The sequence below is a fragment of the Hemitrygon akajei genome, chromosome 6 (assembly GCF_048418815.1).
Source record: "Hemitrygon akajei chromosome 6, sHemAka1.3, whole genome shotgun sequence".
Classification (NCBI taxonomy): Eukaryota; Metazoa; Chordata; class Chondrichthyes; order Myliobatiformes; family Dasyatidae; genus Hemitrygon; species Hemitrygon akajei.
Genome location: NC_133129.1, coordinates 143,831,635 through 143,858,301, shown reverse-complemented (window position 1 = coordinate 143,858,301; position 26,667 = coordinate 143,831,635). Strand labels below are relative to the sequence as shown.

At 39.3% G+C, this 26,667-nt stretch overlaps 1 protein-coding gene across 30 annotated transcripts in view; it reads right to left on the bottom strand.

Moving 5' to 3' along the window:
* sox6 (SRY-box transcription factor 6) overlaps positions 1-26,667 on the bottom strand; it is a 598,739-nt gene that overhangs the window by 132,128 nt on the left and 439,944 nt on the right. For 23 of the 30 annotated variants that reach the window (XM_073049425.1, XM_073049424.1, XM_073049429.1 and 20 more), the window contains one exon: positions 6,405-6,419. The exons of the other annotated variants lie outside the window; for them this stretch is intronic. In XM_073049425.1, coding sequence (XP_072905526.1) covers positions 6,405-6,419 — 15 coding nt within the window. The remainder of the gene's footprint in view (positions 1-6,404; positions 6,420-26,667) is intronic. 30 annotated transcript variants of the gene reach the window in all.

Genomic DNA, 26,667 nt, shown 5'->3' with positions numbered 1-26,667 from the left:
TGAATCTTTGCTGCTGATACTCACAGCATGCGATGTTTACCTGGATTCTTTTCTAAAAGGTAAAAAAAAGCTTCAAAGCATGTTTCTCACTGTATTTTTCTGTTGATTTGTCATCTGCTTCTAAGCTACTTGGAGCTGCCATTTTGACACATCCAATGAGAGGCACTGATTGTGTAGATAGTCAGAGGCCTTTTCCCAGGGCTGAAATGGCAAGCACGAGAGGGCACAATTTTGAGGTGCTTGGAAGTAGGTACAGAGGAAACGTCAAGGGTAAGTTTTTTTACACAGAGAGTGGTGAGTGCGTAGGATGGGCTGCCAACGATGGTGGTGAAGGCGGATACGACAGGGTCTTTTAAGAGACTCCTGGGTCTTAAAAAAATAGAGGGCTATGGGTAACCCTAGGTAATTTCTAAGTTAAGGACGTATTCAGCACAGCTTTGTGGGCCGAAGGGCCTCTATTGTGCTGTAGATTTTCTATGTTTCTATGTTTCAAATACTTTCAAGATTCCAATATGGCACAAAGGCTTTCATATAGAAAACATCTTGCATCCCGCAAGAATACAGATCAATATTTAAGGAATTTTAGATTAATGTCATCACACTAAATACATAAATTTCTACAAATACAAATCCGGTTGGTAAGTACAGTTAGTGTGTTGTACTTCAACTTCTAATTCATTTCATTGAAGAGGTTTGTACCAGCCAGGACCCTGACATTAATGATGCAAACCATGGCTGGTTTTGATTGAAGATTGGAGATTATAGATTCTTCCACTCCGGAAATTTATTGTATAGCTTGACCACCACTGTTACGTCAGCATCACTTTAATCATTAAGCTGTGGGGACAAACTTGACAAAAGCTGCACAAAGCAGAAGCCAAACTATACATTGGTAAAACTGTTGCATGTTCCTCTATAGTTAACGGACAACATGTTGAACCCATATTTTACAGAAGAGTAGGATTTCCTTAGGAGTCGCTGACTGCCTTTATATGGCTATCCAATCTGCCTAAACTAAAGAGAATAACAATTTCCAGCAGAAAAGGATTCTTTCCTTTAGCTTATTTGTACATAGCAACAAATGGTAATGCAGCTGTCCACCCCATGTTTTATTACAAGGTAATGCATGGTGGTGTTACTCTGTGTTACGTACCCCGTAACTGGGTCACTTACCAGCAAAGATAGAGAGGTCCGTTGAAGTCTGATGGTACTATTTTTAACAGTATTTATTGATAAAAATACACAAAAATAATATCAATGCAACCATACAGATAATATACGTCGTCAATACTAAATCTAAAAGCGCGGGTATAATAATAATCAATAAGAAATAACTCTATCGTTGTCTAGGGGATAATATATTGTCCGATGGAAATATAAATACTCTGTAAGAGTGAAATCAAACATAGCAAAATGCAAGACAGGTAGCTTCACACTGATCACTTGCTCAGTTTTATTGACTTCAACGGAAATAATTACTTATAAAAACAAAAGCAACCATCTCCTCAGTGTCACCATAATGTCCTACTCCAACGAACTTAACAAAGAAGGAGAAGTCAGCACTTTGTGGAAGATCAAAAGCACTGCAATTTTCCAGAGAAACATTGAATAAACAATTTATCTATTTCAAACAACATATAAGAGCATGCACAGGGAGGAGCAAGAAGGTGTCCAAATAATCATTTAGAGAAATCATGAGATTCTGGATGGCTCATCACATTAAAGATTCATGCCCATCTTATAGTTAGTGAATTTGAATATCTTTGTGTACCAATCATCAGCAAACATGCTATTGACTGCACAAAGCTCAGCAGGTGTCTGGATTGATCTGATGTGCTGCAAAATACTCAAATGAAGATTGCAAGAGTCACACTGGACTACCTACTGCTACAGTTTTTCATGGCGTCGGGACAGGAGGTGAGGGTCAGCTCATTGCTCCTCTAGGTTCACCCTGCTCTCTGCTGCACTGAAGCTGAGGCTGTGGGCCTGCTCCGGCTGCTCTGGACTTGGTGCCTGTGGACTCACTTTCATTCTAAAGGCTACTTGCTTACTTTTGTTGTTGGCATGATTTGTTTTTTTTTCTCTCTCTGCACATTGGTCATTTTTTAATGGCTTCTTTTGGGTTTCTTGTTTTGTATCTGTCTGTTAGGAGACGAATCCCATTGCGTATATATACTTTGATAATAAATGAACTTTGAACTTTGAATAAAGGGAGGCAGCAGCAAAATGATCTGTTTTTAAACAACAGTTGCTTGTCTTCAAAGTCAAGGAAAATGGGAAATGTGTAGGAGCTTGGAAGGTTTTAAGTCATTGCTGTATTCATATTATATGTCACATCATCATATCATAGGATATTATATCTATCCATTCACAGTCTGAGTATGTACATGCATACTGATCAACTTGTAATCAGATTCAATATACAGCTCTATTGGCAAAACACAATACAGAAATTGTCTACCTCATTGCTTTCTTTGTAAGTACAGACACGTTCAAATTGCTTACAAAATCATGATCAGCGGGCAATATATATTTGCAAAGGACAGGCCATCCTTCACAAAGTCATTTCTGCTATAAACAGAATGGAGATAAAGGAATTATGATATTGTTGCTTATACCAGTTTTCAGAAGCGGTATCATTATCTGCTACATAACAGATTTGGAAAATTCAGGCACATTTGTCTTGAAATAGCATTGCACCCGTTTTTGGCCAGATAACACAAACAAGAGAAGATCAGCAGAGTCCTGCCGAAGTTCTTGGCACGAAACGTCGACTGTACTTTGTTCCATGGATGCTGCCTGGCCTGCTGAGTTCCTTCAGCAATTTGTGTGCGTTGCTCGGCCAGCTAAAACATGGTTCCATGTATTGCTAACACTCAACCAGATCCCCTACAGAAGAAAAATCCTACTCAGACACAAGCATATGAACAAGATTTGCTTCACCCCGGTGGGACATCACCCACTTTTGTACATCTCCAAACATTTTGCTGTGCAGCATTCAGAGAATGATAACAGTGCTTTAAAGGTGCGATCATTATGGCAACCACATAGCATAATAATCCCTACTAGTCATGCAGGAGGTTGAAGCTACAGGGATGAGAGAAACAGTTTCCAAAATGCACAACAAAAGAGACTGCAGATGTGAGAATCTGGAACTAAAATCAGAACTCAGTGGATCAAGCAGTATCAGTGAGGTGAAAGCGGCTTGACTTTCTGGGATCTTCCAGTGTCCTGACTTTTCAAGTCAAGTCAAGTCACTTTTATTGTCATTTCGACCATAACTGCCGGTACAGTACACAGTAAAAATGAGACAATGTTTTTCAGGACCATGGTGCTACATGAAATAATACAAAAACTACACTGAACTATGTAGAACAACACAAAAACTACACTAGGCTACAGACCTATCCAGGACTGCATAAAGTGCACAAAACAGTGCAGGCATTACAAGACAATAGGCACAGTAATGGGCAGTAAGTTGGTGTCGGTCCAGACTCTGGGTATTGTGGAGTCTGATGGCTTGGGGGAAGGAACTGTTACATAGTCTGGTTGTGAGAGCCCGAATGCTTCGGTGCCTTTTCCCAGATATCAGGAGAGAGAAGAGTTGTATGAGGGGTGCATGGGGTCCTTCACAATGCTGTTAGCTTTGCAGGTGCAGCGTCTGGTGTAAATATCTGTAATGGCGGGAAGAGAGACCCTGATGATCTTCTCAGCTGACCTCACTATCTGCTGCAGGGTCTTGCGATCCGAGATGGTGCAATTTCTGAACCAGCTGCTCAGGATGCTCTCAATACAACCCCTGTAGAATGTGATGAGGATGGGGGTGGGAGATGGACTTTCCTCAGCCTTCACAGAAAGTAGAAATGCTGTTGGGCTTTCTTTGCTATGGAGCTGGTGTTGAGGGACCAGGTAATAGATGTCCTGACCAAAGAGATACATTCCAAAGGAGCCTGGTACGCTACCATCATCAGAAAGTGGCTCCATCCAATGGCTTCCTCCATGTTTAAACATTCCCAATCACACGCTGCTGAAAGAAATATTATAACCTCACTGCATATGTCCAAAGTATTTGTGTGTCACCAGTGATACCACATAGAAAATATACTTTATTTTGAAGTGCTGTGCCCTTATTTCTATTGAGAGTGATTCATGATGATTACTTTCTGCTCCACCTTATGATGGTAAGGGTAGAAATATGTACTATGCAAAAAATGATATAATTTGCACACAATCACTCGTGCAACTAATCAAGTCAGGCAGCATACATGGAGGGGAATAAACAGGCGGCATTTCGGGTAGAGACCCTTCATCAGAACTGAAAAGGAGGGTTTTGAGGAAATGTCTCAGCCCAAAACATTGACTGTTTAGTGTCCTCCATTGATGCTGCCTGACCTGCTGAGTTCTTCCAGCATTTTGTGTGTCTTGCTCTGAAAAGGAGTGGGGGGTAATGAGATGCCAGAATAAGAAGGAGGTGGAGGGGAAGAAGTACAAACTAGCAGATAATATGTGACACTAGGTGAAGGGGAAGGTGGATAGGTTGGGGAGAAAAGGTGTAGTAAAAAGCTGGGAGGCAACAGGTGGAAAAGGTAACGGACTAAAGAAGAGAGAAGCTGATAGAAAAGGATAGTGGACCATAAAAGAGAGGCACCACAGGGAGATGAACAGAAGGGGTGAGAGGGGAACCAGAATGAGCAATAGAAAAGAGAGAAGGGGACAGAGGGAGGGGAGATGACATGAACATTGAGTTTTCTAACATCCAATAATTTCTCTGTACCTGTTACACTTTATTCTGCATTCTGTTAATATTTTACATTTTACAGACTCAGTGCACCATATAATGCATTGACCTGTTTGAACTATTTTCAAGACAAGCTTTTTACTGTACTTTGGTACAGGTAACAATAATAAACTAATTTCAATTCCAATTCCATTCATGTGAATCAATTTTTAGCCTATGATTTTAAAAGAAATGGAAGTTTAATCTTCCAAATAGCAGAAATTGTTCTCTGGACCCAAGTCCTTAACTTTGGCATTGAAGCTCGGGATTCAAAAATTTTAATGAGTTATCTCTAATGAAGAAAAGTTGTCATTTCTTGTTTTGAACAGTTCTGGGCATGGAGACTGTGTTGTTATTCCAAGAATAGCTCACCCCATATCTGACAAATAAGCACAACAAAAGGATGAGAAGTTGCTAGCTTATATTACATCCACCAAAAATCAAGTTCCTGCTATCACTGAGATCCTTTACACCAGTTTAGAAACATTGTGCTGGAAGTGGGTCCCAGTCACTAAACTTGGCCATCCTCCCAGATCGAGTTAAGCACCATTGTGTATTTCTACTAATTGTGCCAGTTAGCAAGCATTTGAGAAGGCTCTTAAAATTAAGCGAGGGTTATTTTGCTTAGGTGGATGGAAATAAGAAGTCATCCTTATAAAACTTTCTGTTTTACACTTTACCCAAGGCTCTGATTTTGTTGCATCAATGCAACCATTAAGTGGTTCTCTTTTTCAGTTATTTAATACAGGACTGCTCACAGCTGGTGGACTTGACACCAAACTAGATTGCACATGACTGGGCCCAAGCCTCAAGCTCACTACTCACGGTCACAGTGATGGAGATGATATTAGCTGATGCTTCCTATACTGCTTTGTATGCCTCAGGTGCCATTTCAGCAACCAGTGGATTTTCAAATGGAGTGCAGTTGGAAAGGGAAAACTTTTAGGAACAAAAGGATAGTAACTTAAACATCAATTATCTTCTGGTAAGAAAGTCAGTATTTAATATTCATCCTTAATTGCCCTTGAGAAAGTGATGATGAGGCACCTTCTTGAATCACTGTGGTGCTGATGCTTGGATGATGGTAAGTAGGCAGTTCTGCTACTCTCAATTCCGGACTTCCCTTGCCCAATTATGTTCAGAGTTTGCAAGTTTGAAAAGCACTGTTGAAGAAACGTCCACAAACAAGAGAAAATCTGCAGATGCTGGAAATTCAAGCAAAATGCTGGAGGAACTCAGCAGACCAGGCAGCATCTATGGAAAATATAGCATAGTTGACATTTTAAGCCGAGATCTTTCACCTGATCCTCTTGAAGGGTCTTGGCTCAAAATGTCAACTGGAGTTCCTCCAGAATTTTGTGTACGTTGAGCAAACTTTCATGATATTTCTGCAAAAGTGGTTGAGGTCATGAATGAAATTACAATTTAAAGGTAATCTGCTGTTCCATTTTGACAGTGGATAGACCTGTGATGCATAATGGTTACACTAAGATGGGTCATCTCTCAATCTTCTGATCCTTTCTTCAAATAACACCATACAACTTCACAGAACCACTCATCTGTTTTGAAAAGCAAAAGCCGGCAGATACTGGAAATCTGAAATAACATAAATGCTGTTGATACTCACCAGGTTGGACAGCATCTGTTGAGAAAGAAACAATCAGTATTTCAGGTGGAAACCTCTCATCAAATGTGTCACTGAGGTGTCAAGATGGAATCTACTAGTTCTTCCTTTAGATGTACGACAACTTCACAAAGCTAGTCATTTGTCCCTAATTGGTCCTAACACTCGTTCACCACTTGCCATCTACCCCTACTCCTACTGCATCTAAGATAGCAGGTTAACGTTTGAACATGCTAATCATACTGAAAAGCAGTAAGGACAAGTCATTTCTGACAATGTAATTTTTAACTGTTTAAATGTTTCTCCTGGTTTTCATTTCAAAATTACAAAGCAAGAGGTGTTTACCTTGGAACTGACAACAAATACCAACTAATTAAAGTTGATATTTTGAGATGTCTGGAATTTTCCTGTTATGCATGTCAACATTATGGCTTTTATCTTTGACTATATGTAGCCTTTTACCATATTCAAAAAAGGGGAATTTCCCTCTAGTCTATTACTAGCAGAAGCTTATGCTGCCTTGTGATTTGTGATTTTTTTTTCCATTTCTATATTACAGAATTGATTCATGTTTGGTTTTTACGCTTAGCTTGAAATGCCAATGAAAATGAAATAAAAATTCAATGTTAATTAAAGGTGCTAATTCAATTTGATGCTCTGCTTTATTTTACTGTTTTGTTTTATGCCCTCATCAGAATTGCCACGTAGTCCATTGAAACATGTCTAATTCCTTCCATATCTGATTGCACTGGAACCATGGAAGCTCTTACGTTCAATGTTATGCAAATAAGTTCAGCATAAGCTTGAGCGAAAGAAAAAACTTCCGAAAACTAGTGCAGTTTGGAGGGCAATCTGTAGCTGGGTTGCCGATTCTGCAATGAGCTGTAACATCAATGATCATGCAGTTAGTCATGAATGAGATAAACTGTAATGCTGGAGCCTCAGGTACTGGTGTTTGTTGTGGTGGTGATGGGGGGAGGGATAATAAAATAAAATGTTTAGCAGGGTGTTTTAACTTGTCAATGAACCTTTTCTGCACAGGAAAGCTCTGGGAGTTGGGGTTAATAAAGGGCGACAAAAAAATTAAACACCTTACCAAATTTGGTTTGAATGAATTTCTCCATTAAACCAGCATGCAATAAAAAGAGAGTTTTCTTGCAATTACCACCACATCACTGGGGCATGAAATAAGCCAGCTTTTGCTTGCTGTTTTTTTTTTCTCTCTTGGTTCCTTCCTTTTAGATTTTAGCTGAGGTAAGCTTACAAGCACTCCAAAGCAAGCAAATTAAAGTCTTTCTTGACAGATCTAATTTACCCTCCCCTGTCTTTCTCTAATGGAGGAAACGAGACCAGTTATCTGCGCCCCCTCCTTCCCCTACATCTTACACCCCTAATACCCTTTTCTCCTGTACATTTTATATAAAGTGCTTCAACCCAGCAATCGGCGGCATGCCCAGAAATTTTTAATTGCTTGAACAAATGCTTTCAACGCCCAACTGAAAGATAGAAGAGTAACAGATGCCATTGGAACACTTCTACACTGTCTCTTCGCTGCTCATAAAAATAGCACATTGTTACACAGACAGCGCCTTCTCCTTTGTCTCAGCAGCAGTTAGTGGTGTATGATGCAATTTTTTTCCTCTCTTTTTTTGCCATCTGCCCCAGAGCTTCATTAAAGATACATGAATGGACTAACTGGTCTGATTTCTTGTGAGGAACAGGTGCTATTGTTTGTCCCAGTAGACGCACTGTAAAGATCTGACTCAGAGTACTTGAGACTCAGCATCTGCAGCAGTCAGTCAGAGTGCTACCCTGTGTGACACTCATCATCAAGCCTGCAATGCAAATAAACTGGCCGGGAGAGTAATTAAATTTTTTCTTAAGGGGCTTTAAATCATCTCTTCCTGAGATGCCAACTGGGAGGATTCGTGACATGAAAATAACAGCACAATATACATGCTCCAATATCAGAGTATTAAGCTCAAATAAAAATGACCTTACATGAGATGTTTCAGCTTGTTCTGACTTTCTGATTAAAGCTCATGTTTCTGTCTCAGATCAAGAATTGTAATAAATATGAAATTCAGTAGCACTTGTCGTAATAAGTTAATCCGATGAAGTGGCAGAGGAGAAGGGGGAGGATGAGAGAAGAGCTTTATTCTGTTTCTTTGCTATATAATCTGCTAAACAGTTTTTTTTCTTGCTTGTTAGAGAGCATTATTTAGCCAGTGAATATACTTTCCAGATGCTAGCACCTGTAGTCTGGATTAAATGGACGGTGAAAGCCAAAAAAAGGAAGTGCACGAGGAAGGATGACAATGCCCACCAATGAGGGAAAACTTCTGATCTTCCTTACAGTACATGAACAGGAATGGTTACTGAATTGCGGATATATACGTTTTGTAACCCAACAGGAGGTGAAAGTGAGACTCTACTCAAAAGCAATTTGCTAGCCAATGCCTGAAGCTCGTTATGCTGAAGGGTGGGAGTTGGAGATCCCACTTGCAATAGATTGTTTATTGACCACATAAAATATTCAAAGATCAGTGGCATATGAGGCTTCTCAAAGTCCAACCCTACGTCCCCATCGTGAGAGGTAGAAATAGGCTGGCCAACAGGGCTCTGGTGAAGCTTTACAGGCCAATCACCCGTACAGTAGATATAAGTGGATTACAGAAACATTAATGAACTCCAACCAGACCATCAACTTTGGATGATAGAGATGGGAGATCATCAATGGCCAATGCTCCACTGGGAGCGAAGGGCCTAAGAAGAAGAAGAAGAGTGTCCTATGAGACACCAAAGGCCCATACATATCAACAGGATTAGCTGCTCAGAGGGAGCAAAGTGTTCCTGTTTAATGTATTAATATTTTGTGTCATTGTGACCTCAGGTCAATAGAATTCTTCCGATTTTAGACCCTCGTGACTGGATGACCTGAATCACCATTTTGGGAAGGTTGAATTAGATAGGACATTTATCTTATACCACCGAAGAAAAACAAACATTGGAGTATTTAAAAGTCATTAAGTAAAAGAACCTAAATAATACATATTAGGTTTACATTCAGTTTATTTTCTTCATCCTCCACACCAGAGACCATGTCAATGAATAAGCAAGCTTTTGCCTTCTGGATGCAGGACGCATGTCCAAAAGCCAGAAAGGTAGTGAGCTGGAAACCCAGTCACCAGTTACGCCTGGTATTAATTATAGCATTAATCTTTTATTTCTTTTCTACCATTCATGTCCCTTTTTCCTACACCATTATTTCTACTGTAATTTAACCCCTTCCTCCCTCCACCCACACTGGTTTTAGTTTTTGGCTTTTCCTTCACTTCTTTGTTGCATTCTCCTACCCCACTTTTGTCAACAATTATTGCACCCCAGTCCACCCAACCAAACTGTGGAGTTGCTCCCACCTTCCCTGCTCTGCACTTGTTTGAAACCTGCTAATCATTAATAACCTGGTGAGTACTCCTAGCATATTGTGCTTTTATTTCAGGTTCTCAACACATGCATTTTGCTTGATGGATACCTCATGAGTCTTCTCAAAGAATTTGGAAGATAGTTGATCAAGTAATTCATCAAGACCACACAACTGAGGTAGAATTATTAAAATATTCCCAGGAACCAGAAGATCAATGTCCAGGGCTATTCAATCTTTTACACCAGGCAGAGTTGTGCAGGATCTAAGGCCCACCTTCACTTCCCACTTCTGTCTCTCCATGCATCAGTGCTAGACTGCACGGGATGTAGAAGAAAGTTCTTGCTGATACCGTGAACTAACTGGAGGCTTAAGTGAAAATTAGGCCTCAGATGGTGAACTGCTGAGGTTCCAGAAACCAGTAACATTCTGATAGCCATTCCCAGAAGACCATCTCTGGTCAAAGCTTATGAGGAATTTTATTATAGTCTGCGAATCCCAATGAAACGAATGGGTTCTTATCCTGTACCAGTTACACCTGACATAGGATAAGAAAGATAGAGAATAATAGCAAGGCAATATAGGATTGTTTGAGGTACTCAGCAAGGGAACAGAGTATAGGAAGTTGTCACTCTGGAATTCCTGGCTATACAAAAGATTTGCGCAAGTCATGGGCTTATTTTCATGGGGCAGCCTGGACATTTAATACCAGTTCCCAGGTAACTTGGCTCAATGAGACACTTCATATTTTTTGCGAATCTCCTGGCTATTTGACTCTGAAATGAATTTTGAACATATCCTGAATATTAAGTACAAAAAATGTATTACTTGGGTGCAATAATTCAGCCAATACTTCCCTACAAAGTGGAATGAATTTAACTAAAGTGACAACACACTATGTTATATTAATCTTTCCCTATTCTAGCCTACACTGGTAGCTCAGATTGGCAAAGTAGTGACTTGGAGCCAAAAACAAAGATTCAGTTTGTGCTGGTTATGCCTATTTTACACTTCATGATTGCAGATGATGATAATAACTAATATTTAGTGCTGCTGATGGTTAGTATCATTTATCTTGTTCTGCTGGTGATATAAAATTATTTTTGTGAGTCTTTAAGAATCATCACCAATACTTGGCAGCTCATTTCTCTAGGATGTCTGAGAGATTGGTGTCAGGAAGAAGTGCAGAAAGGAGAGAAATAATACAATGAGACTCTTAGCAAAACTGTTGCCCCTTAATGGTGCTAAAATATTAAAACAGCTTTAGCTGATCTTGGCTGGGGAAGCAGCTGAGGCATCAGCACTCTGAAGCAAGTGAACAGAAAAATATCATTCATTGCTGTCTAATGATTTCTGTTGGCAAGTATGCATGCTGCATGGGAACTGAGTTAGGCTAAGTTATGATTCCCTCATGTAAAACTAGTCAGTCAACACTTCCTGTCAAGACTTGCTCAAAATAAATGCTCAGCTGGATGAAGTACCAGAGGGCATCCAGATCCTTTTAAACTCTGGCTCAGTGTGAATTAGTGCCTTTTGGCAAAGAGATGGAGAGGGTGGAAAGAGGAACAATGGCCATAAACCTGCAAGTCAATTCCAATACAATCTGGCGCCAAAATAAAGATTTTTATTCTTTGAGGCATGAAAATTGTGCAAATATCCTTTTTGAAGTATACTACCTTTGTCAATCAAATCCAAGATATTCCTGCATTCTCCCTATAAATACTACCTGGATTCCTTGCAACTAATCTGCTCACATTCTCTCTACATGCTGTACAGCGCATTTTCCTGAGGTTCCCTTTCATAACGTACATCTAGCTGTTTTTATCTCCTTAAAACACCTTAACCAGAACTGCTTAGATGTCAACCTCATGAAAAGTGTTCATGCTTCATTACTACCTCTCCTGCTGACCTGTTTCCCATTTTTGATGTTTCTTGCCTTGCATCAGGGATGAATTGAAGCTATGTTGTTAGAGTGCCAAAAATCCAAACTTGAGTCACCTGTTTCAGCTATATCATGATTAGTCTGGGAAACATCTGGTACTTATCTTGACACTGCTTGAACTTCCTTCAGATACCATGAGGGTGAACAATATTTGAAAATTGCTAATTACAGATTGATAATAATTTATCTCACATCTAACTTCCTTCTTCATTGACCTTGTTGTCTAACGATTCTATAGCAAAATCACATAATTGCTGTTACTTTTTCCACCTTTCTGTTCCTGCAAATAGTTAATGAATTTGAGAACATTATAAAATTTCAAAGTAAAGTTCTATTGTAAGTTCAGTCATATCACTGCAGAATATGTCTCTTTTGTGAATATTGCAGACTGTGTTCTGTAAATTCCTGGAGAAGGCTGAGTGGACCATGTTTAATTTTTCACAGATTCCAATACATATTGTCTATCTGCCACTATTGTGTCCCAAAGACAATGGAGCTGAAAATAAACATGGCAATTCTGTTGTTTGTTTACATGAAAGTTGTTAACTATTACAAAGAAGCGAGATGGTTACCAATCTTTCAAAACCAATTCATTTCAATATCCCTAAGAACTACTGTGCATTTTCACCTCATGGACTATTGTTATCATCCCAAGTGAAACATCTTAGAGGCATTACAAGAGATTATTTTCTTCTTCTTCTTCTTTTGAGTATTCTCATATAGGCGTCATGTAAAACACTAGTCAACTAGCTGGGGTGTTTGGCGGTAGAACTTCACATCAGGAAACCTCCAAGCAAAAATGACAACTGCAAAGGGAACTTCCTCATTTTTATATAATTCAGAGTAGGCTCAGATAATGTGTTTGTCCTCTGAACCATTAGCACGGCACAGGAGAAAATTCAGTGAAATATAGGTTGTGTCTCAGCATTGTTACTTTAAAAAGTCAACACTGATACGAGAATATTAAATTGCAAAGACCTGCATTAATACTTAATATTACTGTAGCCGAATCCATCACAGTCTTGTCAATTAAATATTATTGTTAAGAAGCAATAGTTTGTTAAAACCACATAAAGTGCAAGCGAAGAAAATTGCTGTGTATTTATTACTCCAGAAGGATCTATTTGTAGGTGTTTTACAGAGATATCAGTGGAAAAATATGCATATTCTCAGCACATTGTTATCCCCGAGTGTGTGTTTCTTTGGCTGAAACCAGAGGCAAAAGCTCTGTATCTGCAACTTCTGAAAAAAAGCCTGAAGAACTAAGTGAGCCTAAATTTAATCAGAAACAAACACTCATCACTACAAAAGTGAAGAGTTGACTATTATGCAAATTGTCACTGTCAGTGGTCACCAACCCATTATGGTTAATGAGAAAAAGCTGAAAGATGTGGCTTTTTATTCCTCTCTCTTCTTTTTGTTTATAATTCAGTCCAGATGAGGTTCTGCAAAGCAAAGCCAACATTAAGCAAATCGTTGACAGCATATTGCAGAAACATGTTTAACACCAAAGAGTAATAATAGGATATGCAGTTCATTACTATTTATAGGAGTGCAAGAATAGAAATCCCACCACCATGGCAGGCCCACTGTGTATTTGTGTCGCCTGCCTTTAAACCTCAGCAATGCTTTGGAAGGCTAAATGTCGTATGCACCCAATTTTTTTGTATTAGTTTTGTTAAAGCGACATATGATTGTGGGTTGGCATGGTCATGAATATTTTGATGGCGCTCTCCAACAAATGGCAGAACTCGGCTTCTCCCTAGTCTAGAGTCTTTTTTTTTGCATCACAGTATGTGTCAGCTTCCTCCAAGCAGAGGGAGGTCCAGCCCTGCTCCTCTGAACCTCCAAGGGGTCAGTTAAAAGAAAGGTTTGGGAGACATACCATTCAACCAAAAACAAGTTGAAAGGAAAGGGGTTTGAATCTGCACTTCGTGGGAGTTCACTACAATGTTGAATAGAATTAGCACTGTTAATACCAGGCTGTCGTAATGAAAGCCTCACAGTCAAACCTGGAAATAGACCACATTTTAGTCATCTAAGAAGGAACAGGGAAACGAAACAGCAAATGAACCAAAAAGAGTCCGCTTTTTTTTTCATTCTCTCCACAGAAACATATTTGGAAATGGTTCTTTTTTTCTCAATTTATAAACAATACATATCATGCATTTCTTTCTAATGCAAATTGTTAGTATAAATATTTTCACAGTTTATATGATTTGAAACTGCCCATGAACATGACTATTCAGCTCTGTTTTAAGGCAAACATGGTCTATATTTATTGGATTCTGTGCCAGAAATATTTAAACTATTTGTATTGTCATCATACACTAGTGAACAAATGCCATAGGGAACCTTACAGAGCAGCAGAACTATTTAAAAAGCAAATGAAGAAAGGCATGTCTATACTTCCAGTCTGAATGCAAGAATAGCTGCTTTTGTCAGGGCATTTGTACAATGTTGTTTAAAAGAAAGTGGAAGGCAAAAAAAAAAGACCTGTTTCTATGCTGAACAACTCTACAATTCCAAAGAAACTTTCTTTTTTTTGTATTACCTTCAAGGTTCCATGCATCAGACTGAGCACACAGGCAGTCACTAATCCTGTACGTTATCCTTCTAAAACGCTTACCAGAAGATGAGAGATGGGAAGTCTTCATCTACTTTTCCTTTACTCCCTGGGGACATTTAGTATCTTCTCATGGAACGATAGAGTAGCGTGTAATGTGTTAAAGAAAACAATAGGAACACTCCTCTGGCAATACTTGTCTCAAAGTAACTCAAGAGATGGAGAGCAGGAGTGTGGTGTGTGGTGGTGGTGATCGCTAAAATAAAGCAAGTGACAGACGGGTGTTATGTAGTCATTTCATTTACCCTCTGCTCACAAAAAACATACTTTCTCATGGCAATGTTGCTGAGATAGGGAACTTATCCTGTGGGAGGAAGTGGGATGTGGGTGGAAATCCCTTTGCTCTAATTGTAGTGAGAGAAAAGCAATAACTAATTCTAAACTTCTATTTTGTACGTGCTTTGAATAAAATAGAATGAAATGCTATGAACATGATAATATTACAGATATAATTATAGTGGGTGTACACTTAAGTTTACCAACCAGAAGAAATTTGAACTTTAAAACATCATATGTGGAACCTATTTCAAGGATACTGAAATTATCCTTATAATAAATAAAAAGTATTAAAGGGATCATTTTAGTCAATTTTTGATGTCCTTGTAGGGCATTCATTACATGGATCTTCCATCAAATGTCAGCTTTCATAATGAAGTAAGGAGTAAGGTCTTGATTAAAGACGTATAAAAGATATTATCCAAAGGGGACTTAGCATTATTGATAACAGACACCTCGGGTAATGTTTTGTCCTTTAAAATGTTGCTTTAATGGCAATTTCTTTAGCCAGTGGGTGGTTAATCTGTGGAATCCGTTGCCACAGACTGCTATGGAGACCAAGTCCTTGGATATATTTAAAGCAGAAGGCGATAGGTTCCTGATTAACAAGGGCACCAAAGATTACATGGGCAACATGCACATTCCCAGCATCTGCAGAGTTTCTCTTGTTAAAGATTACACGGAGAAGGGAGAATGTGGTTGAGATGGAAAATAGATCAGCCATGATCAAATGGTGGAGCAGACTTGATGGACCAAATTGCCCTAATTCTGCTCCTATGTCCTTTGGAATTATGCCTGAGCTCACAGTATGGAATCCCATTGTCAAACTCCCCTTTCTTTGAACAAGCTTTTCCTCCCTCTTAATGACTCCTCCTCCCTTTCTTATTTATTTTGTTCATATTTCTACAAAATCTATTTGTCTTTTTCTACTTAGCAGATGCTACATCATTTAAAATCGAATACTGTATTCTCCAGGTATAGGTTTCTGAAAGAGGGTGAAGGTGAGTAAGGCCTGTGGGCAAAATACATGAAGGATAACGACCAGGACACTTATAGCTTCTTTGGTCTGTTTATTTATCAGGAATGCGGAATAAAAGCAAAGCATTTACATTTAAAGTGTAGGATTTTAATTTTAAGCAATATTTAGATGAGAACTACATCTAGACTGTTTTATTGCCAAAACATAAATTAAATGTTTAATAGTCATTAATATTGTACTTGCAATTGTACTTGTTTTAGTTAAAAAGAAAGTGATGTCACATGTATAAGGAGTAAAATATAGTGATTCCTAACAGAACTATAAGATGAAAAGGTATATCAGGCTACAAACTTCGTAAACAGGAAATCTCCTTTGATACATGAAGATTAACCTTCTTTTCAATACACAAAAGCTCCACAATGCCAGCAAACAAGAATGAAGCCATTAGTGGATAGTAAGGAACTACAAGGGATTGTTACGTAGTTAGATTTGTTTGTTAAATGTAATTACTTGAACCTCTTAGCTGAGGGATGAGGTGAAGTATTATGGAGAAACAAATACCGTATCTTTTCAGTGGCAGCGATCGCAGGCTACTGCAATGAAGCCCAGCTGAGTTGCAACACTGCACACTTGCAGCATGCTAGTGGTAGATGGGGTGGCTGCTTAGTGGCATGGTCTGCATAAACTACACTTGGGGAAGCGGCCAGTGAACACGCAGAACCAGTGAGAGCTTCAGAACAGAGGGCAAGGACAAAAGTATTTAAAAAATCACCTTCTTTGCCACATGAGCTAAAGCAACAAATTCTGCAGATAAAATGCTGGCCACTGGTGAACCACAGCATTGTTTCAAAGTTCTTGGTACTCCCTTTGCTTCCAGATGACAATCATCCAGATTCAAAGCAAAAATACTTGGCTTGATCCTCCTGCTTTCCGCTCAACTGCACTTCAATAAATACCAGGTTCACTCTCTTTAAAAAGAAAACAAAAGCTTTATTTAAAAAAATGGGCCGAACAAAATTGTTGAAAAGCTTAATGGGGAAAAAAAGAAGGCAAATCTGCATAGAAATTATGAACCAGTAACAAAGGCTTTTGTCCAGCCATGACTCTTCCCACTCACCCTTCCCCCTTTCTGTATGGAAGGTTTATCTGCTGGAGGAAATGCCTGTTTAACTGACAGGTAGCAGATTAAATCTACAGCTGCTGAAACACAATCTATACTCTGTTAGATAGGCTTACTTGAAAAGTCCCACAAACGCATAATTTGTTTATGTTGTACCAGCAATCTTTGACAAAGAGACTGTCTATTTGAGACAAATGTAGTTAAACCCATTTATTGTATTATTTCTGCCACATAGCACAAGCTTCTCTCCAAATGTGGAATGGAGACAGGTCATAGGGCTCCAGCTTTCTAAATGGAGTGTGGAGTTTGAAGGGAGTTAGATAGAAATGACTTAAGAATAGATATCTTTTAATTCTTTCCTACTCGCATCATTGTCCACACAATATTAACCACACGGTTTTAAACATTTTCCTTCTGATATCCAATGACAGCTAATTAGCCATCCCACCACCCCATCTACAGACCAGAAAAGTCTTAAGACACAAGTTGTAGGATTTATCATTCTCAATGTGATGTAGAACAAATGTGGCAGAATCAATTGACCAAAATCTCAAAGAACAGCAACACACAATTGGCCAATCAATATATATATAAAGACAAACAACAGACAATTAACGTTTCAACATTTGACTCTTCTTCTGGGAAGCACTGGTTGTATTTCTCTGCCTCCATAATGCCAACTAAGTTAATGAGTATCTCTGACATTCTTAGGTTTACTTCAGATTTTCAATGACTCTTTAGGGAGATTCTGCAATGAGCAGTGCAGTGGTACAGCAGTGAGAGCAATGTCCTCACAACTTCAAAGACCACAGTTTGTTTGTAACCTCTATTACATTCTGTAGGGACTTTGCTCTTTCCCCCTGGGTTTCCCTAGCGTTTTAGATTCCTCTCACATCACAAAGATGTGGCAGTTGTTATATCACTTGGCTACTATAAAATATCCCCAGCATTGGTGGTAGGAGGGAGAATCAGGAGAATTCAGCTACTTTTATCTTGTGTGCCATACTCTGCCAGAGTTTCAGCGACCACTTTTCTTTTCACATGGTTGCCTTGGAGAAAAGATTCTGTGAGTGGTCCCCCACGTCCTTCTCACAGCGCAGTGTTTTTTTTTTTTACGGGGCCAAGTTACGAGCTTGACACTCAACCAGGCACGGACGGAAAGTGTGCCCGGGGGCAGCCTGACTGGGTTCAAACTTGGGAACCTTCGCTCCGGAGTCCGGTGTTGATATCACTGCGCCACCAGCCAGCAAAATTCAGCTATACGCTTGGTGTTATTGCTGATGGCAAAATCAGAGGATGTTAATGGGCCAGTGGGAGAAAATAGACTGAAGGAAAATGAATGGGTGAATGGGAGTGTTCTGAGTACCAACATAGACTTGATGGGCCAAGTGGTTTCCTTCATATAATATGGAAGTACAAAAACACTGCTATTATTATTGGCTTTTGTAATCAAACACCTGAGCCTTATGTTTACCTATAATTGTTCCTAATTTTAGTCTATTACCAACGTTTGAAAATTAAATTATTTTCAAATACACTGGATGCCGTTTAATTGGGACACATTAGGACCAATACATTTTGGCCAAACTAAGCCGCTGCCCCAATTAGCCTAAATTTCATGGCAGTAATGAAAAAGGTAGGAAAAAGATCATTCAATTGAGTAATAAATTACATTTTTAAATGAAATACAGAACAAATTAGAACACTATAAATACTACTACACTACTATAAAACTGTGTATTAGTTCCTAATAGTTATCAATGGATCCAGTACATGCTGCTGTGTTCATTTGATTGACTGTAAATTAACAAAATCAGTGCAGGCACCTAGTACTGACGATGGACTGCCTTGATATAATTTTCAACGACTGCATCTTCCAAAATTCTCATTTTCATCGTAACATTTGAGATGATTGTCAACACCTTCAAATTCTCTGTAGTTCCTAATGTTGAAGTAGTGAAATAATTTAAAACACACTCACAGCCTTTTCAGGCATTTCCAGGTCTGAATGATTGAAACTGCAGTGAGTAAAGCAGTTCTGATTTGTCTTGCTCCTTATTTCTCACCAATATCAGTGACAAAAATCACTACATTTTGAACACAAGCACACACAACTAATGCTACAGAAAAACTGTTCGCATTAAGAACCGTGTGGTGTCTAATGGCCACACAAATGCATGCGTTTGACAGCAATCAGAAAGTCGTCAGCAAAGGTATCCCACCACAACTAAGTGGCATAGTGTCCCAAATAAATGAAGGGAATCTTGGCCAGTTTTTTATCGATTGGCTTTTGTTCTTTAAGAGTTGTCACAAATAAGTGGCTGTTCAGATTAACCAATGGTCCAATTGACCAGAATCCACTGTGTTTGTAACAAACTAATGGGGCTAATAACTTTGAGTCATCAGATTTGTTAACAAAGTTCTCTACACAATACATAACTCATGAAATTTAACAGGGGCATTGATTCTGTCATTAATCTCCTTTAAAATGGAAACAATAATTCATCAATAATGCCAAAGAAGAGCAGGATGAGCTGCCTCAACAATTATTGCCCATTTACAATGACATCTACTATGTTGGAAGGCTTTAAGAGGTTGGCCATGACTAGAATCAACCCCTGCCCAAGCAAGAACCTGGACCCACTGCAATTTGCAAATCAGCAGAATAAGTCTACAGCAAATGAGATCTCACTGGTTCCCTACTCGGCCTTGGATCATCTGGACAATACCAATACCTACGACAGGTTGCAGTTTATTAATTTCAGCCCTGTATTCAACACCATCATATCCTCAGTTCTAATCAACAAGCTCCAATACCTGGTCCTCTGTACCTCCCTCTGCAACTAGATCCTTGACTTCTTCATTGATAGACCACTGTCAGTGCAGTTTGGAAATAACATCCCCTCCTCACTGACATACCTCAAGGATGCATGCTTAGCCCACCGCTATACTCTCTCTACACCCATGACTGTGTGGCTAGACAAAATTCAAACACTATCCATAAATTTGCCGATGACACAACTACTGTTGACAGAATTTCAGATGATGAGGAGGAGGCATACAGGAGTGAGATAGATCAGCTGGTTGAGTGGTATCACAACAACAACCTTGTACTCAACGTCAATAAGATCAAGAAACTGATTGTGGAATTCAGAAAAGGGAAGTTGAGGAATCAGCAAAGGAAATGGTGACAGACTGACATACTTTATTGATCCTGAGGGAAATTGGGTTTCATTACAGTCGCACCAACCAAGAATAGTGTAGAAATACAGCAATATAAAACCATAAATAATTAAATAATAAGTAAATTATTCCAAGTGGAAATAAGTCCAGGACCAGCCTATTGGCTCAATGTGTCTGACACTCCGAGGGAGGAGTTGTAAAGTTTGATGGCCACAGGCAGGCAGTTACAAGTTCTCTGAAGATCTCTTAAGATCTATCCTGGGCCCAACATATTGATGCAATTTCAAAAAAGGCAAGACAGCGGCTATATTTCATTAGGAGTTTAAGAAGACTTGGTGTGTCACCAGGGATACTTACAAATTTCTACAAATGTAGCATGGAGAACATTCCGATTGGTTGCATCACCGTCTGGTATGGAGGGGCCACTGCACAGGATTGGAAAAAGCTGCGGAGTATTGCAAACTCAGTCTGTTCCATCATGGGCATGTGCCTCCCCAGCATAGGGGACATCTTAAAAAGCCAAAGTCTCCAAAAGGTGGTATCCGTCGTTAAGGACCTTCATTACACAAGACATATCTTTTTCTCATTGCTACTATCAAGCAGGTAAAGGAGCCTGAAGTCACACACTCAACCTTTCAGGGACAGCTTCTTCCTCTGCACCATCAGATTTCTGAATGGGCTATGAACCCATGTATCCTACCTCACTATTTTTGCTTTTTTTTGAATTACTTATGTAGTTTTATATAGTGTGTGTGTGTGTGTCTTATTGTAATTTAGTTTTTTAAAATTATTATTATCTATTGCAATGTACTGCTGCCACAAAATAAATTTCATGACATACATCAGTGATACTAAACCTAATTCTGACTCTGATTGTCTGTGAGTCACATATGGTCCCTCTATTGCATATGCCTCACAGGCTTCAATCAGTCCTACCTCAGTGATATTTATAAGTGTTATTAGCAATGTTTTCATCCAATTGTGATTATTTTAGGTATTTTAAAAATGTGTTAATGGAGGGGAGTAAGAATGAGACTGTAATTCAAGCTGACAGCTCAAATAGCACCTGTAACCTGCTTGAGCAGCAACTACACATTTACAAATCCACCCATTCATCCTTAGTAATCCAGAACATCTTTTTCAGTAACTTTTATAAACATTGCAAAAGAAATTGGGGAATTACCTGGTATGACATAAATAGCAAGCACATAATAAAACACGTGAAGCAATATCACTAATACAATCAATACTTGGCACTCCCTGTTCTTTTCATGCTTTCAAGACGACAACATTCAAATAATTAACAACATTCTTGGATCTTTGATAGACGCACAAGGATAGCTTATCAGTGCCAATTTAATATGAGTGCATGGGGGAAAATTATCATTGATTTTGAGACTTTTCATCATTAACAAACAGATTTAATTTTACTGAGACTATTCTCATTAAAAAGCTCACCCAGCCAGGGAAAATGTTAAATGATCCTTTTGCTTTAATAAAATATAATTTGAAATGTTGCGCAATGTAAAATAGAATCTAATAACTGTAAATGAGAAAGAAAATGTGGATATACGTTATAAGTATCAGCCACAATTGGACACGTCCACCACTTACCCTGCTCTTGCCTCCACCTTCATTGAATAATAGGCTGCACCTTGGCAGGAAAAATGAAACTGACAGCTAAACCTTTCAGATTGATTTTCAGAAGGTCTGTTCCACCTTAATCTGAGTTTTGTCCTTTAAGATGAATATGGATTGATATTCATGACCATGGATAAAGGGAGGGTGGATCATTGAAGTTGAGTTAGAGAAAAATACTTAAAATAATTGAGTGCTTTTTCCAAAGTGATTAAAATTTAGTATTCCATAGTTATTTTTAATATAATTTAAATAATTTTGATTAAGGGGCAAAAGTTTAGGGGTAACATGAGGGGGAACTTCTTTACTCAGGGAGTATTAGCTGTGTGGAACGAGCTTCCAGTAGAAGTGGTAGAGCAGGTTCAATTTTGTCATTTAAAAAAAAGTTGGATAGGTAAATGGACAGGAAAGGAATGGAGGGTTATGGGCTGAGTGCAGGTAGGTGGGTCTAGGTGAAAGTAAGCATTCGGCATGGACTAGAAGGGCTGAGATGGCTTTTTTCCGTGCTATAATTTTTATATGGTTATATAACTATTTCAAGTGATCATTGAATTCAGAGTGATTGGCAATGCCACTACTATGTAGCACAAATGAATCAAGTCTCAACAAATTTAAAGCTGTAGAATACAGGAAGAATGTCTTGATGATATCTTCAATGCATTTGATTGCTGTGGGAAGATTCATTTCTCAAAGCATCCTTGAAAAGGCATCAATAGCACCAGCTCCACGTCTTCACTGAGATCTCTAACCTCCTACAACTTTAAGTACTGCCTCACACTCGTGGAGGTCAGGATCATGGTCACTCTCAGTTTTCCTAGCCTCAGGATCACTCTAGGTTGCTGCTGCTGATTTCTGCTCCATCTTACAGCTGGTCACTGTGCAATAACATCATCTAAACTCCATACTCAAGAAGGTGAGACTTCATGTACATTCCTACAGTCCACAGGAGTAGACAGAGTAGGTAGGGTCATTCCCGAAATTGCAGGTGTTCAGGCATTGCAATTCTGTCTTTTCAGAGATCTCCCTGACAACTGGCTGTCAGGAGGACCAGACTTTACCACGCTGGGTCTAAGGGGCACCCTTTGCTCACAGAACATGTGGGTACTGCTCTCCACCAGCCTGTTTAGATTACTCTGGCATTGCTCTGCCATCCATTCTCCACCCTCTTCCACTTCCTAGAAGCACTCTCCAACACACCACACCCACAAGCATTACTCTATGCATTCACAAAGCAATTCTACTTCCTTGTAGCTGCAAGACTAGTGCTTGCCGAGAGTTATGTTCCTGGCCGCAGAGATCACAACTGTGTGTCTAAGAATCTGCAAATGTGAGAACTTGCAACATATTTGTAAGAACTGCCAGATGAAGCCAATAATACCAAATGCAGCATGGCATTATACGGGGAAACTTGCAGTTCAGACCACCCTTACGTAATTTGCACAAAATTACTTTAAAGCCATTTAAATCAATTTCTAGCCCACTGCCGAACACGCATGCTCATATTCCTAGTTACAGAACAGGATTATCAAATAGGAATAAATTGAAGCAGAGCCAAAATATTAGGGTATAAGTCCCGAGGTATGGTCAAAGAAGTTGACAACTAGGAATATAACGAACATGAGGTGAATGGATGGAGATGTTCAGCAAGGGAACCCCAGAGTTTTAGGGCCTTTGTTACAGTGGAGTCCTTAAACTCAGAGATCTCGACTGAAAAAGTGCAAGTTCTTTGAAGGTTAAAAATGATGAAGGAAATTCAACTGGGAGGAGCAGGGACTTAGTGAACTTTGAAAACAAGTTTGAGAATTTTTAAGGGAAATGGAACTCAACAGTTAAAAGCGCTTAGTAATGTAATTTCATTAAATTATGTGGGTATGCAATTGTAAAGGTTTGTGCTTTAATTTAACCATCTGTTCACCTGCAAAAGAAATTTCAAGATATATTTCTGATAAGAGAACAACGGTGTTGGTGTCAAACCCAAAATTAACAAAGGCGGTTAACAAATCATGAGAAATTAGAAAAGCTCAGCTGAAATTTATTAGCAATAAACAATAGTTATTTTTGTGAATTACATGTGAGGCTGTTAATATTGCGAGTGGAATGCCATCTATTTCTAGAACTGTATCCAATATCAGTATCAAGCAATCCCAAGTTAAGTGTATAATTAGGTACCAAGCACAGGTTCTTCACCTCCAGCCAGTTGAACCATTGCAAGGCGTCAGGCCCTGATGGTGTATCTGATAGGTCTCTGAGAACATGTGCCAACTAATTGGCAGGAGTGTTCAAGGCATTTTCAATCACTCAATGCTACAGTCGGAGGTTCCCACCTGCTTCAAAAGGGGCCTAATTATACCAGTGCCTGATAAGAACAGGGAGTCTGCCTCAGTAATATTGCCCCATGCACTCACATATACTGTGATGAAACGCTTTCAGAGATTGGTCATGGCTTGTATCAACTCCTGCCTAAGCCAGAACCTGGACCTGCTGGAACTTGCCTAGCACCACAATCGGTCTTTAGTGGATGTAATCTCAGTGGCTCTTGGATCGGCCCTGGATCACCTGGACAATATCAATACCTACGTCAGGCTGCTGTTTATTGATAACAGCTCAGCATCCAACATAATCATACCTACAGTTCAAATCAGCAAGCTCCAAATTCTGACTTTGGCGATATAACAAATCTCCTCAAACTCCGAATGAAATATAGTCACTGCCATGCCTTCTTTGTAAATGCATCAATATTTTTTTGAGCTCAGGTTAGATCTTCAGAGATGTTCACATCAAGGAACTTGAAATTCCTCCGTCTTTCCACTGCTGATCGTTCAATGAGGACTGGTGTCTACTTCCTCCCTCTGTAACTAGATCCCTGCTTATCTCACTGGGAGACCACAGTCTATGTTCGCCAAAAATATTGGTTCCTTCTCACTGACAATCAACACTAGCACACCTCAGGGAAGCCTGTTTAGCCCACTGCACTACTCTCTCTACATCCACAAATGTGTGGCTATGCATGGCTCTAAAACAATCTACAAATCTGCAGATGACACAACTATTGTTGGCAGCATTTCAGATGGTGACAAGGAGGCATTCCGGAGTGAGATAAATTAGCAAGTTCAGTGGTGTCACAACAAATCTCTTGCACTCAATATCAGTAAGCACAAGAAATTAATTGAGGACTTCAGGAAGGGAAAGCTGGGGAACACAAACCAGTCCTCATCAAAGGATCAGCAGAGATAAAGGTGGGCAGGTTCAAGCTCCCTGATGTCAACATCTCTTAAGATCTACCCTGGGTTCAAAAGTATTGATGCAATTACAAAGAAGGCATGACAGTGGTTATACTTCATTAGAATTTGAGGAGACTTGTTATGCCATCAAAGACATTTGCAAATTCCACAGATGTACCATGGATAGCATTCCAACTAGTTGCATCACCATCTGGTATAGAGGGGCCATGGCACAGGTTCAGAAAAAGCAGCAGAACATTGTAAACTCAGCCAGCTCCATCTTGGGCACTAGTCTCCTCAGCATCGAGGACCATACCTCAAAAAGTCAGCATCCATCATTAAAGACCCCCATCACCCAGGACACGCCATCTCTCATTGATACCATCAAGGAGGGGAGACAGGAGCCTGACGCCACCCAGTCAATGTTTCAGGAACAGCTTCTTCCATTTCACCATCGGATTTCAGAAACCCAGCGAACACTACCTTTATTTTTCATCTCTCTTTTTGCGCTACCTATTTAATTAAATTTTATATATACAGTATATATTTACTCTTATCATGTATAGTATTGTTATTATTATGTATTGTATTGTACTTCTGCCACAAAACAGCAAATTTCACAGCATATGCTGATATTAAACCTGATTGGGATTCATTTCTCAGAATACCCCTGTTCTACCAACATTGCAATTCTCCGTTTCATGAACCATGCAATCCTGTTCCTGTGAAATTGCCAGCTTACTGAAGAATCTATACACCATTACTGGCTCTTCATTGACACAAAAAGTGGAGTCTAATTGACTTAGCCTCAATGCCAAAACTGTTCAAATATATCCGGCATCCTATTGGGAAATTTGAGATGAAAACACAAGTTTACATGAACTTTTAGACTTTAATACTGAATTACAAGTGGTTTTCAGGTGGAAAGCCTACATCCAAAGATGCAGAAGATGTTGAAGAGTTACACAGTAGTCTTTTGATGGAATGAGCTTGGATATTCAGGTTAAATTTCTAACTATGCAACCTTTTGACCAAGAGAATGCCATCACTGAATTGCGTGTGACTTAATTAAAATTATAGTAAAATTGCCTGTTTCCCCAATATTTCATTACAATTCATTTTTCATAAATGATATTCAAATCATATTAGGCTATTGATTTACTGACTACCTGTCTGTGAATCAACTTGAATGCAAAGGGATATGAAATACACACAAAAATGAAAATCTGTTTCATTGTGAATGCAATTTGCCAAGTAATAATAGAACAAAAGAAAGGAAATAATACAATTTGAGGCAGTAGGAATTGAACATGGGACGATGATTTTTTTTCTCTGCCCCCCACCCGCTCTTTTTAATTGCTCTCTTCAAACCCCCAGTGCCAGCAATTCTTTTCTGCACATGTCAATAGCAACGTTACAGAATTTCCATTGTTTTAACTGATGAGGAAAAGACTGGGTCTGTTTTCCTCCTCATCCAATGTTTCACAGAGACTAAGCTGTTGTCCTACAATTGCCTCCCAGCTGCTTAGGCCTGAGAAAACAACAGACACAGCTCTGTTGTCTGCAGAAAGCCCGCCTTGTTTTAAGTGACTTTATTGCAGGCACATGAGTGTGTTAAGACTTTAAACACGCTCAAATGTCATGTGCACACCCAGTGACGGACAAGTATAATTATCAAAAACAAGAATTCAGTGTCTCCGAATTGGTGTCCGACAAAATGCTCCATTCATTGTGTTCCATGGGGAATACTCCAACTCTCCTGGCAGAAAACAAAAAGGCACTTTTTTGGACTGCTGAGGGCTGAAAGCTTTGCTTTGCCACCCGAGCCCTAAGAAAACACGGGCCTCAGTCCGACTA